The sequence below is a fragment of the Indicator indicator genome, chromosome 13 (genome assembly GCF_027791375.1).
Source record: "Indicator indicator isolate 239-I01 chromosome 13, UM_Iind_1.1, whole genome shotgun sequence".
Taxonomy (NCBI): Eukaryota; Metazoa; Chordata; class Aves; order Piciformes; family Indicatoridae; genus Indicator; species Indicator indicator.
Genome location: NC_072022.1, coordinates 17,955,873 through 17,980,965, shown reverse-complemented (window position 1 = coordinate 17,980,965; position 25,093 = coordinate 17,955,873). Strand labels below are relative to the sequence as shown.

Genomic DNA, 25,093 nt, shown 5'->3' with positions numbered 1-25,093 from the left:
TGTGAAGTGTATCTTCCTCTGTGTGATGTTACAGGGCCTAACACAAAGGCTGTTGAGGCATATGTAACTTGTCCTAGGTCATCTACCTGGAAAGAGAGGAGCCAGGCTTGTTGTCTTTGAAGGAGGTGCCTTTCTCACGGCAGGGAGGTGTTCTCAAGCTAGCAAAGCTGGGAACAACCAGTTCACCTGTGAGAACCAGCCAGGAGGGGCCTGCTGGCTTCTGTTTGGGTTTTTATGCTTGAGTAAAAGGAGATCTGAGTGCATTAGGTTCCCATTAGAATGTAATTGTGCTTTTTCCCCCTAATCTCTTTGTCATGTATATCTTGTTTTTATTAGCAGCTATCTTCTGTCACTCCTTACAAAGCAGCCGTGCAAATCCATGCAGTAGTTTCCAGAAAATGTCTTACCATGTGAGGCATCTTCTGGTTTTCTTATTGTGCTGTAAATCCTATTAAAGCCTCCCTTATATGAACTGGAGGTTTTTTATATGGTCTCTATTAGACCAGCACCCTCTGTGATGACAGTGCTGTAAGGAGCAGCCTGTAACCCCCACAGATAGTGGCATCCAGGAAGGATGGGAAGGTTAATTATTTACTTATTAATTGGTGTCTGCCAGCCCTGAGAATGGAATATTTAGGTCTTCTGCCTTACAATGGTGCATGCTCTGCTCTTCAAACAGTACAGTCAGTTAGGGCACCCAACACGCCTGACCTAGTGAGAGAAAGCAGGCTTCAGATGGTGTGAATGTCCTTCTTGCAACTAGGATTTAACCTCTTGGTTGCTATATTTGTGGCTGATCCTTTCCTAATGTAACAGGAGACCAGTTGGAGTTCACTATAAGCTTCACAGGATCTGCAAGTGAAAAACATGGAGCCATTAGGATCAAACAAAGGAGGATGGAGAAAGTAGTGAAGGGGAAGGGCTATGTCCTCCTTGGCCAAAAGATCACTCTGCTGTTTTGTACAATTTCTACTTGTACTAACATCATCCTTTTTTTCCCCCCTCAATTTATTTTTTCTTTTTTTTTTTTAAATCAGAGGGAGAGAATTAAGTGCAAGATTTTTTTCTTTTTTTTATTCTTAATGAGAATAATTTTGTCTATGCGGAGAGGAAAAAAACTGTTAATTAAATATAATTTTCATCAATGCAACTTGCACCAAAAAAAAAAAAAAGCCCCACCTACTTTCATGAGAAAGGAATAAAGACAATCATAATCCTGGATTAGGTATCTTTCACTACACATATATAAAAACAACACCGTGTGAAAAGGGGGAAAATATGTATATATATGTATACGCACACACCAAACATACCAATGTGCCTCCAGCACTATTACCAAAGGAATTAACTTTACAAGAAACAGCCACAGCCTGGAAAGAAGCCATTTCTCAAATAAAAGCTGAATAATGAGACTTGTGGTTTCTGAGAACTGTGAGAAGGAAGGGTTAAAAAAAAAAATTGCAGATAAGAATAGGTGATGCTGGGAGATGAGTGAATATCCTGAAGTAGGGGAGAGTCACTATTTAAATCACTTTTTTTTCTTCCTTTTCTTTTTAATTCCTCTTAGTTGAAAATTGGTTTTCTCTAAGAACAACATATGTAGGATTAATGTAGTGCTTTAAATCTTCAAAGTGCTGCACAAACATTACTTCCCTAATCAGCAAACACCTTTTCTTGGTAGGCAAATCATGAGTGTAATCGCCATTTTAGAGAAGGGAAACCAAGGCATGAGAAGTACCAAAATTTCCAACCTGGTCTTTTTTTTCTTTGTTTCTTTTTTTCTTTTTTTTCCCTTCAAGTGGAGTATTTGCCAGTTTGCTTTGGTGGTGTTTTATTGGGTTTCTTTAAGTTTGTTGTTGGATTTTTTTTTTTTTTTTGATGCTTTGGCTTTTTTGTGATGTTCAGCATGAGACTGCCTCTAGGATGGCTTATAAAAGCTGCTGAGCTCTCCTGAATTACACAAGTGTTAAGCATGCAAAGCAGCTCAGCAAAGCTCAAACAAGGCATCAGCAGAGTCACCTCCTTACCTTTCCAAAGGTCGTGGCAAGCTGGGCCAGAAGGCAGTTAACCTACTCTGGGGCAAAGAAGGGTTGTGAAAAAGTACTCAATTTCCCCTGTGCCATTGAGTTGTATAATTTTAAACTGCTTTAACTGAGCAGTGTTAGAAGTTATTTCAACTCTACCAAAAAAAAAAGTGGAAAAAAAATCCTGCAGTGACTGCTTAATCAGTTACTTTTTGGTAAAGCTTTCCAGGTAGGCTGGTGCAAGATGTATCCCTCACTGTGCAGACAAAGACCACCCCTGAAGATCATCATTCTTTTCCTTAGGTCAGTTGAAATATCATAGTTGTCATAGATATTTCCCTGCCAGCTTGATACAGAACAAGTTGGTGGTGCTCTGCATGCTGAGGGTTCAGCTCCAGTGCTTGGCAGACCTTGCAGTATGAAGAAATTCCTACTTTTGTTTAAAAAAAGAAGTGTCCTGGGTAGGGATGGCTTCTGCATAGAAAGAGCATGAACTTTATTATGCAATGGAAATCTTTTCATGAGGTTTTGCTGTGTGCAGGTGTGTCAGATTTGTTATTGTAAACACAGTAGGATAGCTACCCAAATAAAAGCTTAGATCCTCTTGCAAATAGACCTGAGTGTTGATATCAACTATATTGTTTCCAGTTGGTAAAGATAACACTTAAACATTGGAGCTAAATCTCGGTGGAGCCACAGGAGGAGAGTGCTACTTCACCCTCTTTCTTTTTTTTCCCCTCTTCTCTCCAGATGCTTTCTATGAAAGTGTTGGGGTTCTTCTTTTTTGTTTCTAAGGAGAGTAAAATATTAATTTGCCTAATACATAGGAGAGCTGCAAAATGTGCTAAAGGAAATACAGCAAAGCAGTGCTCAAAGGCTGACCTGCCTTTCCTGAAAGAATAAGATGGGACTTGGGTCTAAATTCTCTAGCTCTGTTTTCCCTGTTAGCCACTATAGCCATGCTGCCTTGGGGCTTTCCTCCCCACCTGCTGTGTGGTGCCCTGGGAGTGTACCACTCTTTCCTTCTGAGGAAAGAAGCCTGGAGATGCCCTGCTATGGAGCAGCATCAATGAGCAGCGGATTTGGCTCAAAGCCCAGCCTCTGAGCTCCTCCTGCACTGTGATTTAGATGTAATCTGGGTAACGTTGTGAAAGTCATTCCCTCTGCCTCCATTCCCTCTCTTCCCCCTTTCCACACACCCACTTTCAAACTTGGGACTGTGTCACCATGATCCCATGTTGTAAAGCACTTAGACCTCTGCTGTGAAATGCCTGGGGGACAGCTGGGGACTGTTGCATGCTGTTCATCCTGAATCACAATCCTGAGCTTTTAGGCCCCTTGTTTTTACTTATTCACAGAACATTACAGTTTGGGGGGTTTTACCAACTAACTATAGGAGGAACCAAAACATCTCCAGGCTAAGTCTTCAAACTGCCTGGGTGCCCATCAGGTTATTTTTTTCCCAGCTTTAGGTCCCATGTGATGCTGTACCAGCACTGCTACACTAGCTAGTAGCAGAATAGCTGTGAGCAAACTCAGCCTGCCACTTCTTGTGTCTTATTAGTGCAGCCACATGAGCTGTGGCTGGGAATTGACTTGTTCCTGACCTCTGTGCAACGGGATCAGACTAAGCCCCAATTTGCTATCAAATCTGCACCCAGGTTTCCTTAGACCCCCACTTAAGATTCAGGGCTGGAAAGGATTCCTGTGGGCAAAGGATGGGAGTGCTGCTGCTGGGCTTGGTGCCCAGCCTGAAGGGTGTTCATGAGGCATGCAGCACACTCACTTTGTTTGCATTTGAGTGTTAGCATCACCATGGGTGGGAGAGAGTCTTCCTGTGAGATTTTTCTGTTGGGTGGCTGGGCACTGAACGATACTTGTTCATTAATCAGAGAGGTGGTGGCTGGTTTTGTGCTGTGTTCCTTGTCTCTTGTCTTCTGCTGCAAACCACTCGCATTGCTCCTACTTAGTCATTCTCTTTTTCTTCCCTGACCTATCCTTGGTAAGTTATTGTAGGTGTATGAACAAAGGGGACTACAACAACCAAAAAAAAACCCCACCTCTGCAACTCTAGGTATCCTACAACAATCTTTTACAGTGCTGGCACCCAGGAAGGAAGTGGTAAGGCTCCTAGGAAAAGCTTCAGAAGAGTCATTGTTAGTTGCATAGGATTTGACAGAGGCAAAGCATGTGGAATCATTGCTTTGCAATGCAGTTTAATAAATTTGGCATGCTTTTAGTGTGCTGACTTCTCAGAGTCAGTTTTGCTCATTTCCTTTGCCATGCCTCTCAAAAAGGGCTACATAAGCTGGAGTCTGTCTTTCTGGGTGTGTTTTTCAGTAGATTGATCTATGGAATACAGAAATGGAGAGAACTGGCTTGCACTGGTGCTGCTGGAGTTCAGAGAGAGCACTGCAGAGCAGTCCCTGCCCGATGGGAAGGGCAACTCCATGGGCGAGCCAGGTTCCAGGTTGAATTTGTAGGGATGTAGCCTGGAAGAAAACCAATTCCATGCTGTGTGTCTGATGTTGGGAGCACAAAAACAGTCTGGTGCTGTTAGTCACCCTGTTGATGACAAACAGTTTAATGGGGCTGTTGTGTTTCAATGCACTGATATTCTGATGCTGCAACTTATTTCAGGGAAGCTTCCTAAACACAGAGCTCGTGGGGTCTTTCTCTTAGGTGAGGTGGCTTGGCAGCCTTTTGAGGGTTGGTAAAGCACATGGCCAGGACTGACTGTTGGTTAGTAACTGGGAGTGACTAACTCATGACTACTTCCCTCTCTGTCACATAGCTCTGAACTGCTGCAAATCACCTCCTTGCATCTGAAAGCCAAATTCCTGGGGCCCACCTTGCCCTGGACCCCTGGATAACATGCATCTGCAGTGTGAGCCCAGCATAACCTGGTTGCTGGGAAAATCAGCCTTTGTATGCTCTTGGGAGAAGCAGGGCTGAGCCTGCAGGTAGGTGCTGCCTCCTGGGGAGTGATAGAGGACAGTCAGCTATCCTGTGTGCAGGGGGCACTCTGGCTTTCAGCCTGCCTGGCATGGCTTAGCAAGGGTGTAACAGTTCATTCATCCTTTTTCTTTCTTTCTTTCTTTCTCTCTTTTTTTCATTATTATTATTTTTTTTAATTTTATTTTTCTACTGTCATACCAATCTGATTACACCTTCGAGGGATCATCTGCCCCTAAAGCTTAATTAAGGAGCTCTTGTCTGACTCGTCACTGACTCACCTGCCACTGTATGAGCTCATGTCTGACTTGTCCTAGGAAGATAGTGAAATCTGTCAGGCTTCTCTGAAATATAGCAGTTTTTTAGTTTATTGCACGTCTGACATTGCTGTTGGCTGCTGCAGAGGTGAACAAAAAGACGACTGCCCCAGCTTGGTTACATTTATCCAAACTTAGTCGCTTGCCTCTTTGTGCCTTGAAAAACCAGATGGGGTTTTGCTTGCACAGCTGTAGGTATGTTAGAGTTAATAAAAAAAAAAAATTAAAATTAAATAACCTTTGAGTTTTGGCTTCAGGCAAAGTAGGTGAAATGATGTGTTTTGGAGATGAATGCTCTTGCAGGAGGCAAGATGTAGCTTGCAGGAGAACATCTGCAACCAATCCATTCTGTATGAGATGGGGCCAAGACTTGTTTGTATCTCAGTACCTGTTTAAACATGTTGTAGTACAGCAAAAAGAGGTTTTTGAATGCGTTGAGGAAGGGTGGGTATTAAGGGGAAGAGACATCAAGCTGAATGTTTGCTTAATAGCTTTGATTTCTTCATTAAACTTTTAAGCACTTTAATAATTTGATTAGCTGCTTTCAGAGCACTGTAGGATTTTATTATTATTAATGTTTCTTAAAAGAGAAAAATCCCTGCTTTTTGGTGCTGCAAAATGAGCTTGCTCTCTGGCCTGGAGCAAATCTAGTAACCGTTTGCTACTTTTGCTTACCTACCCTGGGGACTGTCAGGGGAAGGATGTTCTGTAATGCATTTATCCAAGAGCATGCAAGGAGTCAGTTACCACACTGATACCATTCTGCCTGGACACCAGAATGTAGCTTCCCAGTCAAATGCTCCTTGCCAGCTACTCCCATCCTCTTTGTTCTGTAAGAACTGAATGTAGAACGAACATCTAGCTACTGCACTTTACAGAGCTCTTTTTCTTGCCTTTAATTGTGCACTTGAAATGCTTATTTCTGAAAGCCTGTGGCAGCATAGAACAGTTATATGACTCAGGAGCAGCTAAGTGTTGAGGTTGGTAACAGAGCTGGAAGCTAGGGGAATGTGTTTTAGGCTGAACAAAGTAGAGAATGTGAAATCCTACAAGAGGATGCATTGAGAGTGGTGTTCTGCAAAGATGGGGGTGTGATACTACCTGGATAGTGTTTTCCTAGTGCTTACAATACTATAGCCTGTTGGTTTTATCGTTGTTGTTAATATTTAGGAGGTTTTTTAAGCGTTGAGGTTTTTCCCTGCCTCACACCAAATGCTGCTGTGACTTTGCAGAAAGTGCTTGCTGAAGCAAGGCAGCCCTGGTCATGTGCTAATGTTCTCCAAGGACCCAACACACAAGTAAATTTAATGAACTGCAAGACACAGAAATGCCTGTTCTCTCTTTGATGAAACAGGGCTCTTCCATTGTGTCAGCTCACCAGAGTGAGGTTACCCTTCTATGTACCCATGTGTTGATCAAGTCCCTCCTGAATTCCAGCTCTGCTGTTCACTTGTCTTACCTTGCCAGCTGCCAGGAAGCCCTTCTATGGCTTTTTCTATGCTAGGGAGAGCATTAGGTTCCATTCTATGCTGAATGGACTGGCTAGGTTGCACCTAAACTGAGAATTGCTGTGTCTGTGTGGTGCTGCAGCAAGTGAGGTTCATTAGGTCTGGTGCATTGCAACTTGAGCATAATAGTCCAAGGGTGGTGCAAACTCTGCTGGGCCACATCTGTGCCCTTCTCTTGCATGTTATGCACTGGGTTAGCATGTGGTAGGTGGAAGCCTCTACAGCTGTACTGTGGGCATGCCTTTAGTAGACCTTGAAGAAAAACACTGCTTGCTTTTGCCTTGCCCTGCAAGGAGTGTCCTGACATAAAAAGCATCCAGGGCTGAGTTTGGGTGCAGATCTTATCTCATTCCCTATGCTTAGGGCTTCAGACACAAGGGCTTTAGGTGGCCCTCTTATCCTTCCTTGACCATGCTCTACTGGACTACATGAAAGCCTTATGTGTAATTCAAGTTGCATGAATGAGTCTGTCCTGATGCACTGGTGACTCATGAAACCTTCCTTTTCTGCCTTTACAGCTGTGTTGTCTGACAGTCTTGAGCAAGAGCAGAGCTCATCTCTGGAGCAATCCTCTTTTGGAGTGTGTTTCCAAAATGGTTGGCTGTCTGGGGTTTTGTTTGCCTGCTTAGGATCTCCCATTCCGTAGACTGAGAAGTGTGGCCAAAGCCACATGGTGGAATGACAGTATCTTACTCAAGCACTGCTTAACTCTGTTTCATCTCTCTCCTGTGCAAACACTGCCTTGTCCCTAGGTTCTTCCAGCCACCTCTGTATCACAAATCAAAACCTCAGTACACTATTTTTCTTAGTTGTGTGATGTAATTATGCCTTTCAGCCTGCTACAGTAATGTGAAAATGAATCCCTCTTGTGTGAGGACTTTTCAAGGAGCTTGATCTTTGGAGAGGTAGCACGTGGAGAAGTGTACATCAGCCTGTGTGGGAATGGGGTGGAGGGTTGTTTTGGTGATGGTTTTTGTCTTGCTGGGTTTTTTCCCCTCTCTCCTTGGCTACATGAGCAGCTAAAACCTGTAACCTACAGGAGCTGGAAGCTCCATGCAGAAAATTAGCTTAGGCTGGTGGAAGAGTTGAGATCACATTTTTCTTGGCTAATTAAAGGATTAAATGCGCAGAGACTTAGAGTGAACTGTCAGTGTGCTACAGAAGAGAGTCTTTGATGGTTGAATCAGACTTGAGATTAAACAAATTGCATTTAAATAAGATATATGTGGCAACAGTTACAGTCTAGCTGAGCCTTTATCTTTTACTGTCCTCCAGGGTCAGGTAGCTGGTGTGCTGTGACTAGGGCTTCTCTTCTCTTATCAACTTTCTTTAAGGGTCTCCCCCTGGATGGTTTCAATCTGTTGCCTCCACACATTGTAAAACTGTGCTTATTTCTTCTCACCAAGTGCTTTGTGCAGAGGAGCCTTGTGTGCTACATTACCTGATGATGATCCTGCTGCACCTCCTAGCAGTAGCATGGTTACCTCTTTGTGGGATGTTTTATCATATCTCTGATCCTATTCAGGGTTTGCTTTTTTTGTTTTGTTTTTGCACCCTGGTGCTTTGCTGTCTGCAACTAAGGAACTAAATACTTGCTTCCCTGTGGACTCTCTTCTCTGGTTCAATTGCAAAGCTGGTGGATAGACACTTTTGGGTTATGCCAGTGGTTTGCTTACATCTTCCTACACATGGTGGTGGCTGGTAAAATTCTAGAGGGGTAATTAATTTCTGTAGAGTCAAAATTCTTGCTTTCTTTGGTTCCAGTTGACTGTCTTCAATAGGCTACACAGGCAAATGACTTGTTCATGTTAGTCCCAACCATCCTCTCACTACCTTGTTTGGATAGCATTAAATTCAGAGCTCTTAAGGGGCTGTTTTAAAGTCTTACCTTTGATAGCGCTTGCAGTGATGCCACCTCACCAGATACATGGTTGCTGTCTCAGGACACTGGAAAAAAAAAAATCGCAGAAAAAGTGGTCAGGCATTGGAATAGGCCAAGGGAGGTGGTTGAGTCACCAGCCCTGGATGTGTTTAAAGGTGGTTTGGATGTGGTCCTTGGGGATATGGTTTTAGGGGTGAACCTTGTAGAGTAGAGTTATCGGTTGGGCTTGGTGATCCTGAGGGTCTTTTCCAACCTGAATGTTTCTGTGATTCTGTGGCAAAGCTTGCTTTCTGCAAAGGCAGGAGTTCATCTGCACAGCATCATGCAGGGCAACAGTACGTTCTGTCCATGGAGGCTTTGCACCTTTCTCTGATGCATCATGCATGAGCTGTGAAGAAAACAGGAGTGTCGGACAGCGTGAGCCAATAACTCCTTCTGATGTTGCAACTCTGTCTTGTTTTGCTCCATTTTGTTTTATTTCTTCTTAGGGAGGAAGAGGCTTGCCTTTGCTCCCTCACAATATTATATAGGTTGAGGTTGCGGGTTTTTTTTTTTTGTTCCCTCTTTTTGTTGGAAAGATTAAGGAAATCATGAAATTGAAACTGGTGAAAATCTGCTGGGATACCATACTCACGTAAAACCATGGCATTACTTACTAAATGGGTGTGGTTAGTTGGGAAATCTGACTTTAAAATTTTGTTTCCCATGGAGCTATTCCTGTTCTCACTGTTATCCAGTAACAAAGAGTGCTTCTTGTTTGGGAAAACAGTCTTGCTTTGACTAGGATAACAACTTGATCTAGTAGAAGGTGTCCCTGCCCAGGGCAGAAGGGGTTGGAACTTGATCTTTAAGTTCCCTTCCAACCCAAACCATTTTATGGTTCTCAAAGCATCTGTGGCTTGAGGTCTTCAGAGCCTGCAGTTTGCAAAAGAAGCAGGTAGTGAGGTCTGCAGGGACAAAGAGCTCTTTGGTGTTTTTGTTGGAAAGCCATCTTCAGATTGTGGTCATAAGGATTTGCATCTAAATCCACATTGATTCCTGTTATGTTTCCAGTTAGGTCATGCAGATGACATGATTATCTTTCAGTTATCAAGTGAAATAAATCAGCTGTAAGGTATCTAGAGACTTGCTGTAATCTGTTTTCAATAATTTATAGATCTATAACTGTCATGGAGTGTTTGGGCAGTTATTCCTTATGAGTTTACCTAGCAAGCTTGCTGATTTGCCTATAAAGTGCATCCAGGTCCATACATGCTTGCTTTATGCACTTGTGCATTCTTCATGAAAGCCACCCAAGAATCAGCTAAGCCAGATGTGGGCTCTGTTATGTTCAAACTTTGTTTCTCACATGGCACATTACTGCATATCTTCCTTTGGCTTGCATGTCAGCTGGGATGTGATTACACCATTCTTCTATTGGGGAGTAGGAGATGCAAACCCAAAGATTTTGATTTCTGCAAGAGGCATAGGAAGGACTGCTGCTAACATTTTCCAAACACCTTGCAAGCCTTCCTCCCTCTCTAAATGTTGCTCTACAGGATGCCTGCTTTCCTTTAGCCACTGCAGTTGTGTAGCTTAGGGATGCTGGAGAGCATGAGAAACTGTAGGAATACCCTAAGCCTGGGGTGGGCTTGTGCTTCCTAGAAGAGAAGATGCCACGGCATTGACCTCACTAGCTGCCTGGGGGTGAGGTGCTGCTTTCTGGAGCTGGGGACATCTCAATAGCTGCAGCAGCAACACATCACGTTTCTCAGCTTGGTTCTTGACAAGCTGTTTCCCACAGTATATAGGGAAATCAAGGTCTCAGTGCAGGAAGGCACTTGAGAGTGCATAACCTCTAGCACATGAATGTACCCTGTGAAATCTATTGGGTTCTGTTGGAGTCAGCAAGGCTGCTCCCATCCTTAAAGGTAGGCATCTGCTTAAACACTTTGCTGAGTCATGTCTTGACTTTGAACATAGGCTCAGGAAAAACCACATAAGTTGACTTGACTCAAGGACTCTGCTTAGCTAGGTTGTTGAAGGTGGAAGGAGAGGGCTCAGAGAGAGAGGAGGATTTGGATAAAATACAGATTCCAGAACCTTGCAAATACTGGCATTAGCTAGTGACTTGTGTGCTTCTCTGACTTTCTTGCCATTCATCCTGAAATCTTGTCTGAATAAAAGGTTTAAAGGTTCGGGTTAGTCAACATTCATCTTAAGTATGTTGGACTTGCTGTCATGTTTTATTGATTTATCTTAGGTCTGAGTTACTACATCTTTATGTTCTCTGTAAAACTATGACTTGCTCAGGTGTGTGGGTTTTTTTTTTTTTCTTTCCTAATCCTTCTCTTTTCTCTGTGACTCAGATCTGGAGTATGGACTCATTGGGTTGGTAAATCCAGAAAACAGAGGGATGTTTGCAGAAATGATGTGGGTTTGGACACTCTGATTTCTAGAAGGAAGAGGAGAGGGTCCACATCAGGTGGTCTTCATACAGATAAAGAAACTTTGTCCCTGCTTGGTCACTGAATGTTAGTTTGTTGCCTTGACCGCTATTGTGGCCAGGAAAGCTTTGCTGGGTTTTCACTTTAATTGTCAATGAAATGCTCTGCAAGCAGGAGAACAATATTTGCATAGATGTAATTCTGGAAACTGAGTGTAATGTGATCAGGAAATGGGACAGGCCCTGGCTGTTATCATGGAAGAAACTTGCTGGTACCTGCACTTTGTTTCAAATGTAATAAGATCTGACTCAGGAAAGTTTCCTGGATGTTGATAGAGAAAACTCAATGTCCTTTTGGCAAGGGACTGGTGCTAACCTTTCTGCACAGGAACAAAAGAGATTTCTTGCAAATTCCTAAATCTGTTCTGAAAGGGCTGCTCATAGTACACGGACGATCTGGAGGAAAATGGTCTTCCTTGGAGCAGAAAGGCAGAGGGAGGGGTAAGTGTGTGTGTGTCTGTGTGTGTGTGTGTGTGTGTGTGTGTGTTCAGGACTTTCTTTTTCTGAGATGGAAGCCAAGGAACAAGGTGCTTGTATGCTCTGCCAGTGTAATCTCAGTGAGAAGACATGATGCTACTTGCAAGGTATGCACAAGACAAGACCAGAGGCGCCGCAGTGCTTGATTACTGTCAAGGGCTCAGTTGGAACTTGCCTTTGCTCTTTGGCCTGCAGCGTTTATGTAGAAATTGGGGACGCTGCTGCTTGCTTCCAAAGCTTTGCCTTGATGGGTCCTGCCCACATCTTAGGTGGGGAGGAAGGGGGGGGGGGCTTAGAGCCTATGAAGTAAACAGGAAAATTACTCACCTTAATGATGCATTTCACTGGCACTGCCACTTTGAGAGTCTGTCAGATTTAATATTTTGTCTTTCCTTCCATCACCTCCCATAGATGCAATTAATATTTTATTAGAAGGATGAAGTGGTGAGGTATCTGTACTTTCCCTCAGGTGGAGGAAAGGAAGGTGAATAGGAGAGAAATGGAATCACCTTTTTCCATTGGAGCTGCTCATTCTTTGTTGAGAGTGCACATACAGAGGAGTGCTCATTGACTGACTTGGCTGGTGGCTCCTTATGCCGTTGGAGCATCTCAGTTCACAGGACCACAGGATGTTAGCATTGGAAGGGATCTCCAGAAATTGAGTCCACCCCTGCTGCCAGAGCAGGACCCTAGAATCTAGTGCAGGTCACACATTAATGCATCCAGATGGGTCTTGAAAGTCTCCAGAGGAGACTCCACAACCTCTCTGGGGAGCCTGTTCCAGTGCTCTGTGACCCTCACAGTAAAGAAGTTCCTCCTCATGTTGAGATGTGGAACCTCCTGTGCCGTAGTTTATATCCATTGCCCCTTGTCCTATCATAGGGTGCAACTGAGCAGAGCCTGTCCCCTCCCTCTTGACACCCAGCCCTCAGATATTTATAAACATTTATTAAGTCTTCTCCAGACTGAAAAGCCCCAGATCCCTGGCTTCCCCGATAGCTGCCAGCCCTGCTCCATGGGGTGCAATGGCTGCTTCCACACTTGAGTGACACCCTGGAGTAGTTCTGCAATTGGTAATAGCACAATACTGAAGCAGGTAAACTCAGGCAAGAAAATAGTGTCATAGTCATCAACCTGCTCAAACTGCTTAGTCCACTGTGAAGTCTTGATCCCTGCCTGGGAAAGACCTAATGTGTTTTGGCTGTGGATTTTAGTATAGGTAATAAACCCCATGTTTCACAGGGGGTGGTGTCAGATGTTCTCATGTTTTCCAAGCTGGGTTGGGCTGTGATGTCCTAGAGCTCTCACAGTGGCTCTGTCTGTCCTGTTTCTGGATGGAAACTGGATGAAGAACAGAGCTACAGAGGGCTACTGTGGGAGGGCTCTGAGCTGTCACATGCACAGTTTCAGGATCTGAAGGTATATGTTGCACCATGCTAGGAGATAGCTCAGCCAGACCTGCCAGCTTCCCCTCTGGATGAATGTTGATGAAAACAGCCCCCTTTGAAATGAATCTGGCATCCCTCACTTGTGTTGAACAACACTATCTGGAGATGCACAGCAGTTTGTGTTGGTAATGTGCTCACCAGCAGGAGGATTGCTGTTGGGCCATCTGGAATGAGTAGGGAAGCTGATCCTCCACATGAGTTATGAGGGAATGAGGGAGAGATCTTTTACAGCCATGTATAAAAGGCTTAGTAGGTAACAGAAGACTAACTATGCCTTCAGTAGCACTTCTGGAAGGCAAGGAAATATACAGATCTTCTCTATGTGAACTTCTTCACGGGTTCTTTCTCCTTTGAGTCTGTTGAATTTAAACCTTAAGAAAAAGTGAACAGGAAAGAAAATGTATCTGAGCAAATGCGTTAAGTATGAGAAGTCAGAAGACATAAACCCTGATTTTTAGTTTTAAATCACTGGAATTTTCTCTCCTGTATTGGCTTATCAGAGAGTATGCAAGGACCAGCTTGCATCTTCTCTGAGCCTGTCAGTTACCCAGCTGGGAAGATGGGCCTATATTTGACACGCACGCTCTTACCCTTGCAATATGCTGTCTCTGTGGCATTTTGCAAGTGGGCCAGCCCATTGGCAAGAGAGAGAATTTGGGTGGAAATCTGTCACCATCCAGCTAAGTGTCCTTTCCAGTGTGTTGAATGGCAGAGTGCCTGCTACCTCTGGATCTGCCTCTGCCCCTAAATTGCAGGCTTGGGACGTTGCTGATTGAAAAGACTACGTTGCCAGAACAGCTTCGACATTTTGCTTTGGGTTTTTGGTTATTTTTTTCTTTTTTTTTCTTTTTTTTTTTTTTTTGCCATGTTCTCTCAGCCAGCTTGTCTTGCCTCTACTGTATCAGATACTATACTAATGACTCATTTACTTTCTTCAGAGATACTAATGAAATCCTCTTATTTGCAGATGAGGGAATGAAAAAATTTTGGAGTTAGGTCTTAGATCTGAGCATATTCTTGTCCCTTGCTTCCTTCCCTTGCTCTTCAGTTGGTGTGGAGCTATTTTGAACCTGTGACTGTATCCAAAGTTTCTGAGGACCCTAAGCCTATGTCTGTTCTGTAGGGGGCTGTAAAGATTGACTTGCGTGTCTGGAACTCTTACAGGTGACTCATGTTGATGAAACCAGGTTAAATTTGATGGGCACAGGCTTATTTTGGAGAGCTTCAGGATCTTTTTGTTTTGACATTTGCTTATCTTAATTGAGCATGCACAGAAAAAATTAGTAGGGACATCCTTTATGTGCTGCTGTAGCCCTTCCTGCTTATGGTTGAGTTCATCACCCTGTGACTTTCAGCAGGGACAAAAGTGACTGGGACATGCACTAAAAGCTGGTGTCTGATTACTCCAGACAATGATTTCTTTGGCTGGTTACAGTTTTGGAGTTCAGCTGGTAGGATGGCACATGTTGGAACATGAGGACTTGAAACAAGTGAAATCTGGAAGGCTAATAGGAAACAAACAGCAACCTTCCTCTTTGGCTGAACTTGAGACAGATGATTGTAAGAAGACTTAATTCCCCACACCAAACTAGGAAGAAGTTTGAAATGGCCAATTTGAGCTTTACTTAAAGTAGCCTGTGAGCAGAACAGGTTCTGGTGTTCAATATTGGAGGCTGAGGCACATGAGTCAGGAGCAGTATGGGTTGGGGTGGGTTTGCTGTCAGGAACCTGAATATGTTCTTTCCAGTTCGTTTCTGGAGTCCTTTAAGAAAATTTTGGTTTCTTCCAAGATAGAAGTTGACTGAGACCTTTCTTAAGTCCAGGTTTAGCATCACAAATGCCTGTACACAGAGGTACACTGTCTCAAGCAGGCGGTGGTTAAAAGTGCTGCTAAAAGTTAGGCAGATGCTGAAGGCTTTTTTGTTAGGTCAAGTCTTGGAGGTTTTTACATGGTGTATGTGCTGTGATGCAATGAGCTGAATTGCCTGAAGTGGCTACTGCTGGTTATGTCAATGTCAGTGTCTAGCTGGTGCCACACTGTGTGTCATACTAATCAACTCAATGTGATGTGAGCAAGCACGTGTGTATGTTTTGTGCAGATGTGCATACTTGTAACTTCAGTGTAGCACTTTGTAAAGTGAATTCCCCTCCTGCTAGGAGGATGTGAAACAGCTGAGTGTCTTTGAGGATAGTAGGGCTGTGAAAGGTGGCAAGAAATGTAATGGAGCTGCTTCTGCACTCACTATAATGATTAAAACAATTTCTGGTAGGATTTTATTTGCTCACTAATCAATGTTCAATTACTGAAGCAGATTTTTTTTTCAAATCCAATTTTAACTAACGTTTTAGCTTAACTTTGTTCACTCACTATTCTGCCAAATGGTAACGCTCCCTAGTCTTTAGGTAGGTTTGGGCAGAATGAGAGTGGATTTCTTACAGTGTATATTTCTTAATGTCATGTCTTCTTTGGTAGTCAAACAGGCTGTTTATGTTTTGCATGTTGTAATGTAGAAGTCACTGGGAGACCTAGATATCAACCTGAGGGGCTGAGAGTTGAACGGGATGAAGAGAGTCTGTGTCCAGCCCTTACACTCCAAAAAATAATGATAACAAAAGAACACAAATAACGCCCCAATCCTTGAAGTTTAACAATGCAGCATGAGGCCCCATTCATGGGAGGCTTTATTCGCAAAAGGATCCTAATGAAAAGTCCTTTGAGAAAGCAGATGCCACACAGTCAGTGTTTTACTGATGGCCTGAAAATTATCTGTGTTACTGTCAGTTAACTGGCAGAGCCTATGAAAATAACACCACAGAGGTAAGCAGAGTCACCATCTGGGGAGATGCTCTGATCCTCTGGAAACCAGCACAGCCTCCAGAACCTGGTAGGCTTGCAAAGCATGAGTGCTTTGGCCAGTTATTTTGCATTAGAAAGAGCTGCACTAGGATTGGGATAAATCTCATGTGTTTGTGTATAAACTTAGGTTTGCAAGAAGAAATCTGGGAGTGTGCCTCAGACTTTGGGTAATAACAAAATAAATGCTCACTGTGGAAGTTACCTCATTCAAGTGAAATCTCCCACATTTTGTAACACAGGACCCTGCCATTAGCGAGCACTTACTGTGATCCATGGGGGAAGATGCTCAGCTTTGGCTTTCAGCACATTTATTCCTCTTTCATACCTTCACCTCACTTCCAAAGTTTCTGGTGCAAAGTTATTTATCAGAAATGCAAATAAGTAGGTATCCTTACTGTTTGAAACTTATTTGGTACTCCTGAAATTTCAGTTTAGAAATTAGCCAAGAAACTGGCTGTGATACATGAGTATGAGCTAGGTACACAAGGTAAGGCCATTTGACTGCAGGAGTCTTATGGGTTTAGTTTTTAAAGAAATGCATTTCAAAAAGTAAAAAAAACAAAAAAGACCAGCAAAGGAAAAAAACTTAACTAATAAAACCAGGTAGTAAAGCCTTCCTTTAGAGCCATCACTTTGATCCAAATATCCGTGCAATATATTTCACAGCTTCTGAAATTTTCCATGAGAGTTTTGGGTGTGGGTTTTTTGTTGTTGTTGTGTTTTTCCCCTCTTGAAACAGGATTCTTTTTTTTTCCCCAGTTAGCTGGGGGAGAGGGGGTGTTTTATTTTTGTTGTTTGGGTTTATTTTGTTTGGGTTGGGGTTTTTGTGTAGTTGGGGTTTTTTTTTTAATTGATCTTCAAGTGCTTAAAACCAAACAGAAAGAGATCTTAATTTACTGATGAAGTAAATCTGTATATATGAAACTGAAATGTAAAAACCCTTGAACATAAAGTTTTCAAATTTACTGCTGTTTCACAGTGCAAGGTAGCATGGGAAGTAATGGGAAAATACTAGTGTTATTTCTCTTATCATTGTGGGTTTGCTGGCAATGTTAGGTAGGAATATTCCTAAAGCAGATCATGCCTCCTGATTAAAATAGTTTTGAATTAAAATCTTTGGGGAGCCTCAAGTGAGATGCTGAAGTATTGTCACATGAATGAATGAGATAATTTTCCCAAAGCTGGGAGAACATAACAGATGCTCTGAATTCAGTGTTTTGGGGAATTTCAGGGAATCTCCTCCAGCATAACCATTTATGTATGTCCCTCTTCTAGCCTGTTTTCAGCACTCCCTCCTGAGCTGTGCTGCGTGGCTGGGGGTATAGGTATTTGTAGGGTGTTGGTTGAGGACTGGATGGGAAAACAAGAAAGAGGATTTTGAGCAGAAAGGGGGTAACAGAGAGCTGGCTTTCCCTACCAGGGCAAGATGTGCATGCAGCTCCACAGCTGCTGGAGTGGTGGTGAGGAATTCTTTTCTCTCCCTTTACATCACCCCACACTATGGCATAGGAGCTGGGACGGCTCAGCCGAGCGCAAGAGTCCAGCGGCTGGGTGGGCAGCAGTGAGTCCCCCGAACCCCTGCCCGTGGGCTGAGCCCCTCGGGTGGCCGCGGCCGGGGGCATAGGGGCTGCAAGTAGAGGGGACTGGCACGGGATACAGGCTACGAGTCTCCTCGGTTCTCCCTCTTGCCACCCCTCCCCTTCCCCGCTTATCTAAGCAGGTCAACACACAGATACAGACGTATAGGTACAGATTAATTTTTTTTTTTCTAACTTCCCCCCCCCACTTTTCAGAGACGTAGCATCAGCTGCCGTCGGTCCCCGGTCCGGTGCTGGGAGTGCCGCCCGCCCCGGGGCAGCGCGGTGCTGCACCGACACGCTCCTCCCCGCTTCTCCGGTTTCTCTTGCGGTTTTGGCGGCGCTGCCGGTCCCCACGCAGTTCGTGGGTCGCGTTCCACCCCCCGGTCCTTTCCGCGCTGCCGGCCAGGGGGGACTCGGGGCCCACCTGCCTGATGTCAACATGTCGGAGGGTGAGGCCAGGGAGGAATGTGCCGCTCCCAGCCCGGCGCAGGTAATTAATCCCTGCGACTGACAGGTGGCAACAGGCGGCCTTTGGCTGCGGCTGCCGGGGAAAAGCGCTCGGAGGGAGGATTTGAACAGCTCAGCAGCACCGTTCGTGCGCGGCGGGCCAGGCGCGGCGACGGGCAGGGGGCAGAGGAGCCTGAAAATGAAGTCTGAGCCTCCGCAAATGCGGGCACCCTTGTATGAGTCGCTGCACTTTCTCAAGAGGGAAAAGCGAGTGACATGTTTTTTTCTTTTGCCGCAGGGTGGAGAAGTTTGGTAAATGTCTGCAAAGCACCCATCCTGGCTGGTCGTCGCATGGTGGTTTCCCCTGCGAAGGATCGTGGGAGTGGTGGGGTCACCAGCCCTGGCGGGATTTAAAAGATGTGTAAAAGCGGTGCCTAGAAACATGGTTTAGCAGGGGACTTGGGCATGTTGGGTTAGTGATGGAAGTCAATGATCCTACAGGTCTTTTCCAGCCTACACAATTTCATGGGATGTTTTCAGGCATATCTTGCTGGTGGACTGTGAGGCTACAGATTGTTGTCACGTGTGGTGGACCAGTAGGCACACCAGGTTTGATGATTGCTGGACCAATGAGTCATGCCCATGGTTTGCATGTCTGCTACATCTACTAGCAGCAAGCTGTCCACTTTTCTTTGGAGCCTGATGAGATAAGGAACCTCACTCTAGAGCTACAGTAAATCAACTACTAGACAGTGGTGTTAAGGTTACACTGAGCTGAATGTCAAATCTGGCAGGAGACCTCCGTGTCCACAGCATTCCTGGTAAAGCTCCTCTGGGGCTTACCCGCTGAGTGTTCTCTGGGTACAAGTCAGTTCTAAGAGTGTGTGTGTGGGTACACACACATATGTGGTGTCCCGTCCTGCCCCTAAGAGGTTTGTTGTTTTTTTTTTTTTTTTCAAAGCAAAAAACATGTAAGGTACATACATAAATCTCAATTTTTATTTTTAGTAAGCAGCTTCGTTTCTTCCTACTGCCTTTTTTTTCTTCTCTAAATGAACAAACATTATGCAGATAATTTTCTACTTCTTTGTGATTCTCCTTGTTCTTATCTGTGAATGCTTTGCAAGTAAGTGTTGCTTTCCCACTCTTCTAACCTGTTCTTTCCCCCTCCCCCCTCTCTCCCCCCCTTTCTTGGAGTTAGTTTGGCAGAGAAGAAAGCACAGTAGGCTGGTGGCTTTGAAAATGTCAAATAAAATTAATCTAGCGTTTAACCGAGTTGAGCTAAAATGTGACTACTTGAAAGAAGTTTGCAAAAGATTTGAAAGATCTGTTGTTCTGAGCAGGGGACTCTTGTGAAGCTGTCATGCCATAAGCCAGCCTCTGGGATCACCTTCAAGTTGACATCCATCAGCATTCATAGAACAGACTGAACCCTGCTCCTTTTAAAGACTTAGTGGCCATAATCCCTCGGCTAGATCAAGACAGGAAAGCAGGCATTAGAGGTAGATTTCCAAAGCAGAGTCTGGGGCATTTCGCTGCATCAGAATTTTGCAGCAGAACTGAACACTCAGTGAAAAGTCATCGCAGCCTGTATGACACCAAATGCTTACTTCCAGGAGACTTCTGTCCTTTCTAGCAAAAGTTCTCCATTCAAGAGGTAAATTTTCTCTTTTTAAAGCCTTTGTTGACTCACCTTCCGGAGAAGGGGCTCACAGAGAAATCAGACAGGTGTTGCCTGATGGTAGCTGGCATGTGTGTATTGTGATGCTGAATTACCAGCCAAGATGCCAAGAGTGGGTAATATAGTATGTCTGTGCAGGCAGGTGGGGAGAGGGCAGAGCTGCAGGCACTGGAATGTTTTCTTCTTTCCTCTTGAAACATATTATTAAACAAAAAGCTAAATTCACTTTTGTTCTTAGCAATCTATTGAAATCTGCTTATTTGGACATGGCAGGCAGGACTCAAACCCCAAAGAAAAGTCTGAATCAAAGCTCTTTCCTTCCCCTCTTGAATGGATAACACGTCACCAGGTTCCATTCTTGTTTTAAATAACTTTGTGGTCCAAGTGTCTGGTAGAAGTGGTGTTTGTACTCCTCAGGCTGTTGACTCAACTTTTGTTCCTGCTGCAAGATAATGACTTTTGTAATCTAGCTAACTGTGATAGGCTTATTGATTGGGTCAAGCTCATTTTGGTATTTTTGCTCCTAATCCATTTAGGGTGTTTTACTCAAGCAAGAAATGGAAGTGGGTCAGTTAACAGTCTTTGTGGGAATTGTTCATCTCATGATCTTACTCCACAAACAATGAGCATCTGTCAGTTCACATAGCAAAATGGTGGGCAGAGGGACTGTCACCTCCTGCAAGATGGGATGGTTTGGGGACCAATGGAGAGAGGCAGTTGTTCTCAGAGTGGTGACCTTTGCTTGTAGGCACTCTCTGAAGGCCCAGACAGCTCCTGCCTCGGGTTTTGTTTCTGAAGCTTATTTGCTTTGAAATCTATCTACAATATCCTGTCTTGCTCCGTGGATATAGCAATTATCACTGATCCAGTACGAAGCCACCATGACCTACTTGTTCACATCTATTTATGCCAATAGATGGCTGGGGGTCAGGTTACCCATGGTTGCAGCAAAGTTGGCAGAGTGGGAAACTCAAGCCCTTACTGTCTGACAGCAGGTACCCCGTGGACAGATTTACACTGGTGTTAAATGACCTGCTGCTCGGTGATTACATGCTCACAGGCAGCCGTCCCTGGGGTAGATGTGAAATCGTGGCTGTATGCCACATGCCCAAGCCCTGCATACTGCCTGTGAGGTTTGAACTCTTGCAATCAGGTGGCAAAAAGGTGGCACAGCCCTCCTGTAGTCTTGTCTGACTCTGTGCTGGGCATTGCTGCTTGCCTCCCTGACCATGTCCCAAAGCAGAGGTGGTATCTTCTTTCTCATGAGTCTGCCCTGTGTTTTAGAGACATATATTACTTTGTTCATCATAATGTGTTCGCTCTTGGCTGTTTCCTTTCTGTGCATTTAAGATGAAGGATGATGCCTTCATTTGCTGGTTGTAGGCAAGGGGGTCTGACAGTTTGGGTGCTGAAGGGTGGACAACAAACAGATCCCTTCCTTTGCAGAGGGGCCACACTGCTTGATCTGGAGCCTTGACATTCATGCTGGTGTTGAGCACTTCTAGCTTTCTGGAAGCAGTGTTTTTTATTTTTGGTTTATTTATCTCCTCCCCCCCTCTTCTTGTAACCCCAGATTTCTGGCTTTGAATATATTATACACAAAATTACAGCCAACACCAATACTCCTGATCCATGACTGAGGGGTGTGTATCTCCTTCCATTTGTTCAATTCTCCAAATGCCTGCAGACACTGGACACGTTGGCTCCTGGGGTGTGCTCTGCCCTTCCTGCGCCATCACACTTCCATACTTATGCTTTTCTTTCAGCTCATCGCCTTTGGGTGCCCAATTTCTTTATGCTTCAACAATGTTAAGGCATCCAAGCAATTAGCTGGCTTTTTGAGATCTTTGAGGCTTTCTGTCCTTGAAACATTCACAATGCTATTAGCAAACGGACATGTCGAGGGCAACAATGCTTTCTAAATTTTCTTCCTCATTCAAATATAAGTGATTCTTTTCCTACCTCTTGAGATGAAAAGACAACATAGTGAGCTCACTCTTACCTTCAGCAAGGAATTGCTTTTTAATTAAAAAACAATACTGAATTTCAGGTTAAAAAGATGTATGATATAAATCACCATCTAGAGCTGTTTCGCAACTTTTTTTTTTTGTAATTGTTTGGCATGTTCCCCATTTCCGCAGGCTGGGTAAATCCTTTGTGGGTTTAATCTCTAGCCTGCAGGCACATAAAATACATTGCACAATTTGGCCTTTGCATTTTAAAGAATTTTTTTTTTCTTCCTTACAACATCCCTCCACCCGCCTCCTCTTCTCTTAGCTTAAGTACCTGAAGCATCTTCTCTGCCATATGGCAGGGTGGCATTGAGTAAGGAGGAAAGGGACCAGCTTGTCTTACTTTTAATCCCTCTCCCCTCCCCAGTGTCTCTCCAAACTTTGTTTTTTCCTATGTTAGCAATGTGTACAGTTTGAAATGCAAATAATCCCTGAATATCACTCGTTAATCTTTCTGCTGCCACGTCACGCGCCACCCAGCCCTGCATGCGCCAGCTCTTCCCATCCTGCCAGGGTGGATGGCTAAGTCGTGCTCTCAACTGGTATGAACCTGTTGGTGCTCTGTTTGAACAGTTGGAACTGAGGCTGTATTGGCCACACCTGCTAGATTTCTTTTTTTTTTTTTTTTTTTTTTTTTTTTTTTTTTTTTTTTTTTGGAAAACAGCTACCTTGAGGCTTTCCCTTTTCTTTCTCTGCAGTACTGAAGAGATGGAGGGGGGGAAATGCTAGCAATTCCTGTGGGTTCTGTGGTTAGAGTTACTAGGAGAGCTCTGTGTTGTTCATGAACATCTGAGCACTGGGAGAAAACTGAATGGAGTACTGGAGTGGAGTAGTGATGAGTACTGATGTGCTTTGAAGAACCTTGTACAGCAGAGGAGACTGGAGAATCATGGAGGACATCCAGAAAAAATGCCTCAGATTACATGGTACTGAACTATGGTTTCCTTGCAACCCTTCCTGCTTAGTACATGCCCTTATTTCATTTTTTTTTAACAGAAAGCAAGGCTCATGCCATTAGGGTTTTGCTGAGTAAAGGTTCCCAATGTGAACACACTTCAGAGAACATCTTAAAGGAGAGAATCTAATGCACTCCAAATTGCCCCAGTAAATAAGAGCATCTTGTTCTGCTTCAGGTATTCATTGCATGGTCACAACCTCCCTTTTGAAGCCAGCTGCTGGGTTGTAAACTAGGATTCACCATGGACCTGGTCTTTGGGTTGTTCAACTCTTTTGGCCTTTGATTACTTAAAAATAATTTCATTTTTTACCTCTCTTGTAGGCATATAATACTTTGAGTTTAGGAGTGTGGAAATTGCTACAAAAGTGGTCATGGGCATGAGATGCTTTCAAAAGGTGACTAAAATGTCAGATTTGGTACAACTGCCAAATTGGTCAGGGTCCTGCTTTCAGATACTGTTCAGCTCCAAGGTTCATGGTTTTATTTCATTCCTCTGCAAAAGCAGGAGGGCTTCTTACAAAACAGGATGAAACACTTTGTGTGTGGTTTCCAGTGTTTCCAGGGTGCTGTGAAAAGAATAATGTCTGTTTTGTAAGGCAGGTATTGTGTGTTCCTTGGAAGAGAAATAAAGGTTATTTGTTCGTGTAAAAGTGGTGTTCTTTAGCTGAAGGTTTTTGCCTTTTGGGAAAACTAAGATGTAGATTTGTACTCTGATACTCTAAAGCAGGTAAAAGTCCAGGGATTTTGCTACTTTTCTGAAAGTGTGAACAAATGCAATGCACACGCAGTAGTTGGTGCATTCAGTTGTGTGTGCAAACCTATCTCATCCTTCTGGCATGCTTACACCTCTCACTGAGGATTCTGACCTGCTCTTGCTCTTTTTTTTTCCCCATCCAGTATTCTACCGAACTGAAAAAGCTGTATTGCCAGATTGCCAAAACATGTCCCATCCAGATCAAAGTGATGACCCCACCACCTCAGGGAGCTGTTATCAGGGCTATGCCAGTCTACAAGAAAGCTGAACACGTCACTGAAGTGGTCAAACGCTGCCCAAACCATGAGCTGAGCCGGGAGTTCAATGAAGGTAAGGAGGGCGATGCTTTGCTGGCAGTACCTCTCCAAAGCTGTTTGTCTGATGAGTGGCCAGTCTGGGGATTTGGCATCAGCTTCACAGCAAACCTGCTGGGAGCAGACATCCCTGCAATGTCTTGTGCAGGTTTTCATTTCCTGTGCTTATCAGAAAGCTTCAAGCTACATTTTAGCTGTCCCTATGCAAGCATGTCCTTGGTAAGAAAGTACTGAAATAAACCTCATGCCCGCCCAGGTTGGATGGATGTCTGTCCCCATGGCAGGCAATGCCCTTCTGGCAGCCTCTCCCTGCTCTGGTTTTGCTCCAGCAATGCAAAGCAGCTGTTCTTGTGCTCAGGAATGGGCTTCCACGCTGCTGGGACAGGGATCTAATAACAGGATGCAATATCATCTCCAGTCCTTAATCCATACCTCAAAGACAGAGGGGCTGTTTATCTCTGGCAGGACAACACTAAGTGCCAGCATCAACTATAGGCAAGCCTTCTGTAGATTCAATGGTATCAATTCAGTATTAATGTTTTAATCTTGCTGCTCTGCATGCTAGTGAAGGAGCAGCTGTTTTAAAAACATCCTGGGGTTTTCTGCAAACTCATGGGCTGGGCTCTGTTTTGGCCTTGTCCACTTAAGTTCACATGAGTTCAGATGAGCATGTGTTTTTATTCTACACACATTATTTATCTCCTACTGTAAAAAAAAAAAAATCCAGTTGGTCTAAGTTAGAAGGATGTCTTAGGAGCCTGGATCCCTTTGCTGGTTTCAGTGCAACCAGCTAGACAAACCCAAAATAAAGGAAGGACTTGGGAGTGTAAAATAGTAGAGTGAGACAGTTTTTCAGAACAGGTTTTCATACTAGAAAATGCTTCTCTGCCAGATTTATCTTTTTTGGTGAGTGATACCAGTTTAATAATGGATTTCTAAGAAAGAAAAAACCAAAACCCATGCATTCTTACTCTGAAATAACTCTCTGGAAATACAGTGTATTTCATGCAAGAAATTAACAGTTTGAACACAAAACAAATTCTTGAGGATAAACCCGTAACAGGCTTCTCTTCTCAGAATTTAGCTGTGTATTGTAGAAACACTGAAGAAAAACCTTCAGGAAGGAAACTGTTTTTTAATTCTTAGAAAGAGGCTTAGAAAGAGAAGATCATGTTCCCTTCTGCTGCTGCTGTAAGCAAGTGATTGATTTTTGTTGTTTTTTTTTTTTTATTTAAAGCTGACCATTCATTAAACACATTTTTCTTGCTGCTTGAATCTCTTTTAGCTCCTTGGGAACAAGACTGATGGGACAGAAAAGAAAAGGGCTAGCCATTGATGGGGAGAAAAGTAGTAATTGAGACTTGAAGGAATTTGTGGTGCATGCATAAGTGGAA

The 25,093-nt window shown here is 43.8% G+C and overlaps 1 protein-coding gene across 2 annotated transcripts in view; it reads left to right on the top strand.

Annotated features, from left to right (window-relative positions):
• TP63 (tumor protein p63) overlaps positions 1-25,093 on the top strand; it is a 105,879-nt gene that overhangs the window by 62,921 nt on the left and 17,865 nt on the right. For both annotated transcript variants that reach the window (XM_054386284.1, XM_054386285.1), the window contains one exon: positions 23,529-23,715. In XM_054386284.1, coding sequence (XP_054242259.1) covers positions 23,529-23,715 — 187 coding nt within the window. The remainder of the gene's footprint in view (positions 1-23,528; positions 23,716-25,093) is intronic.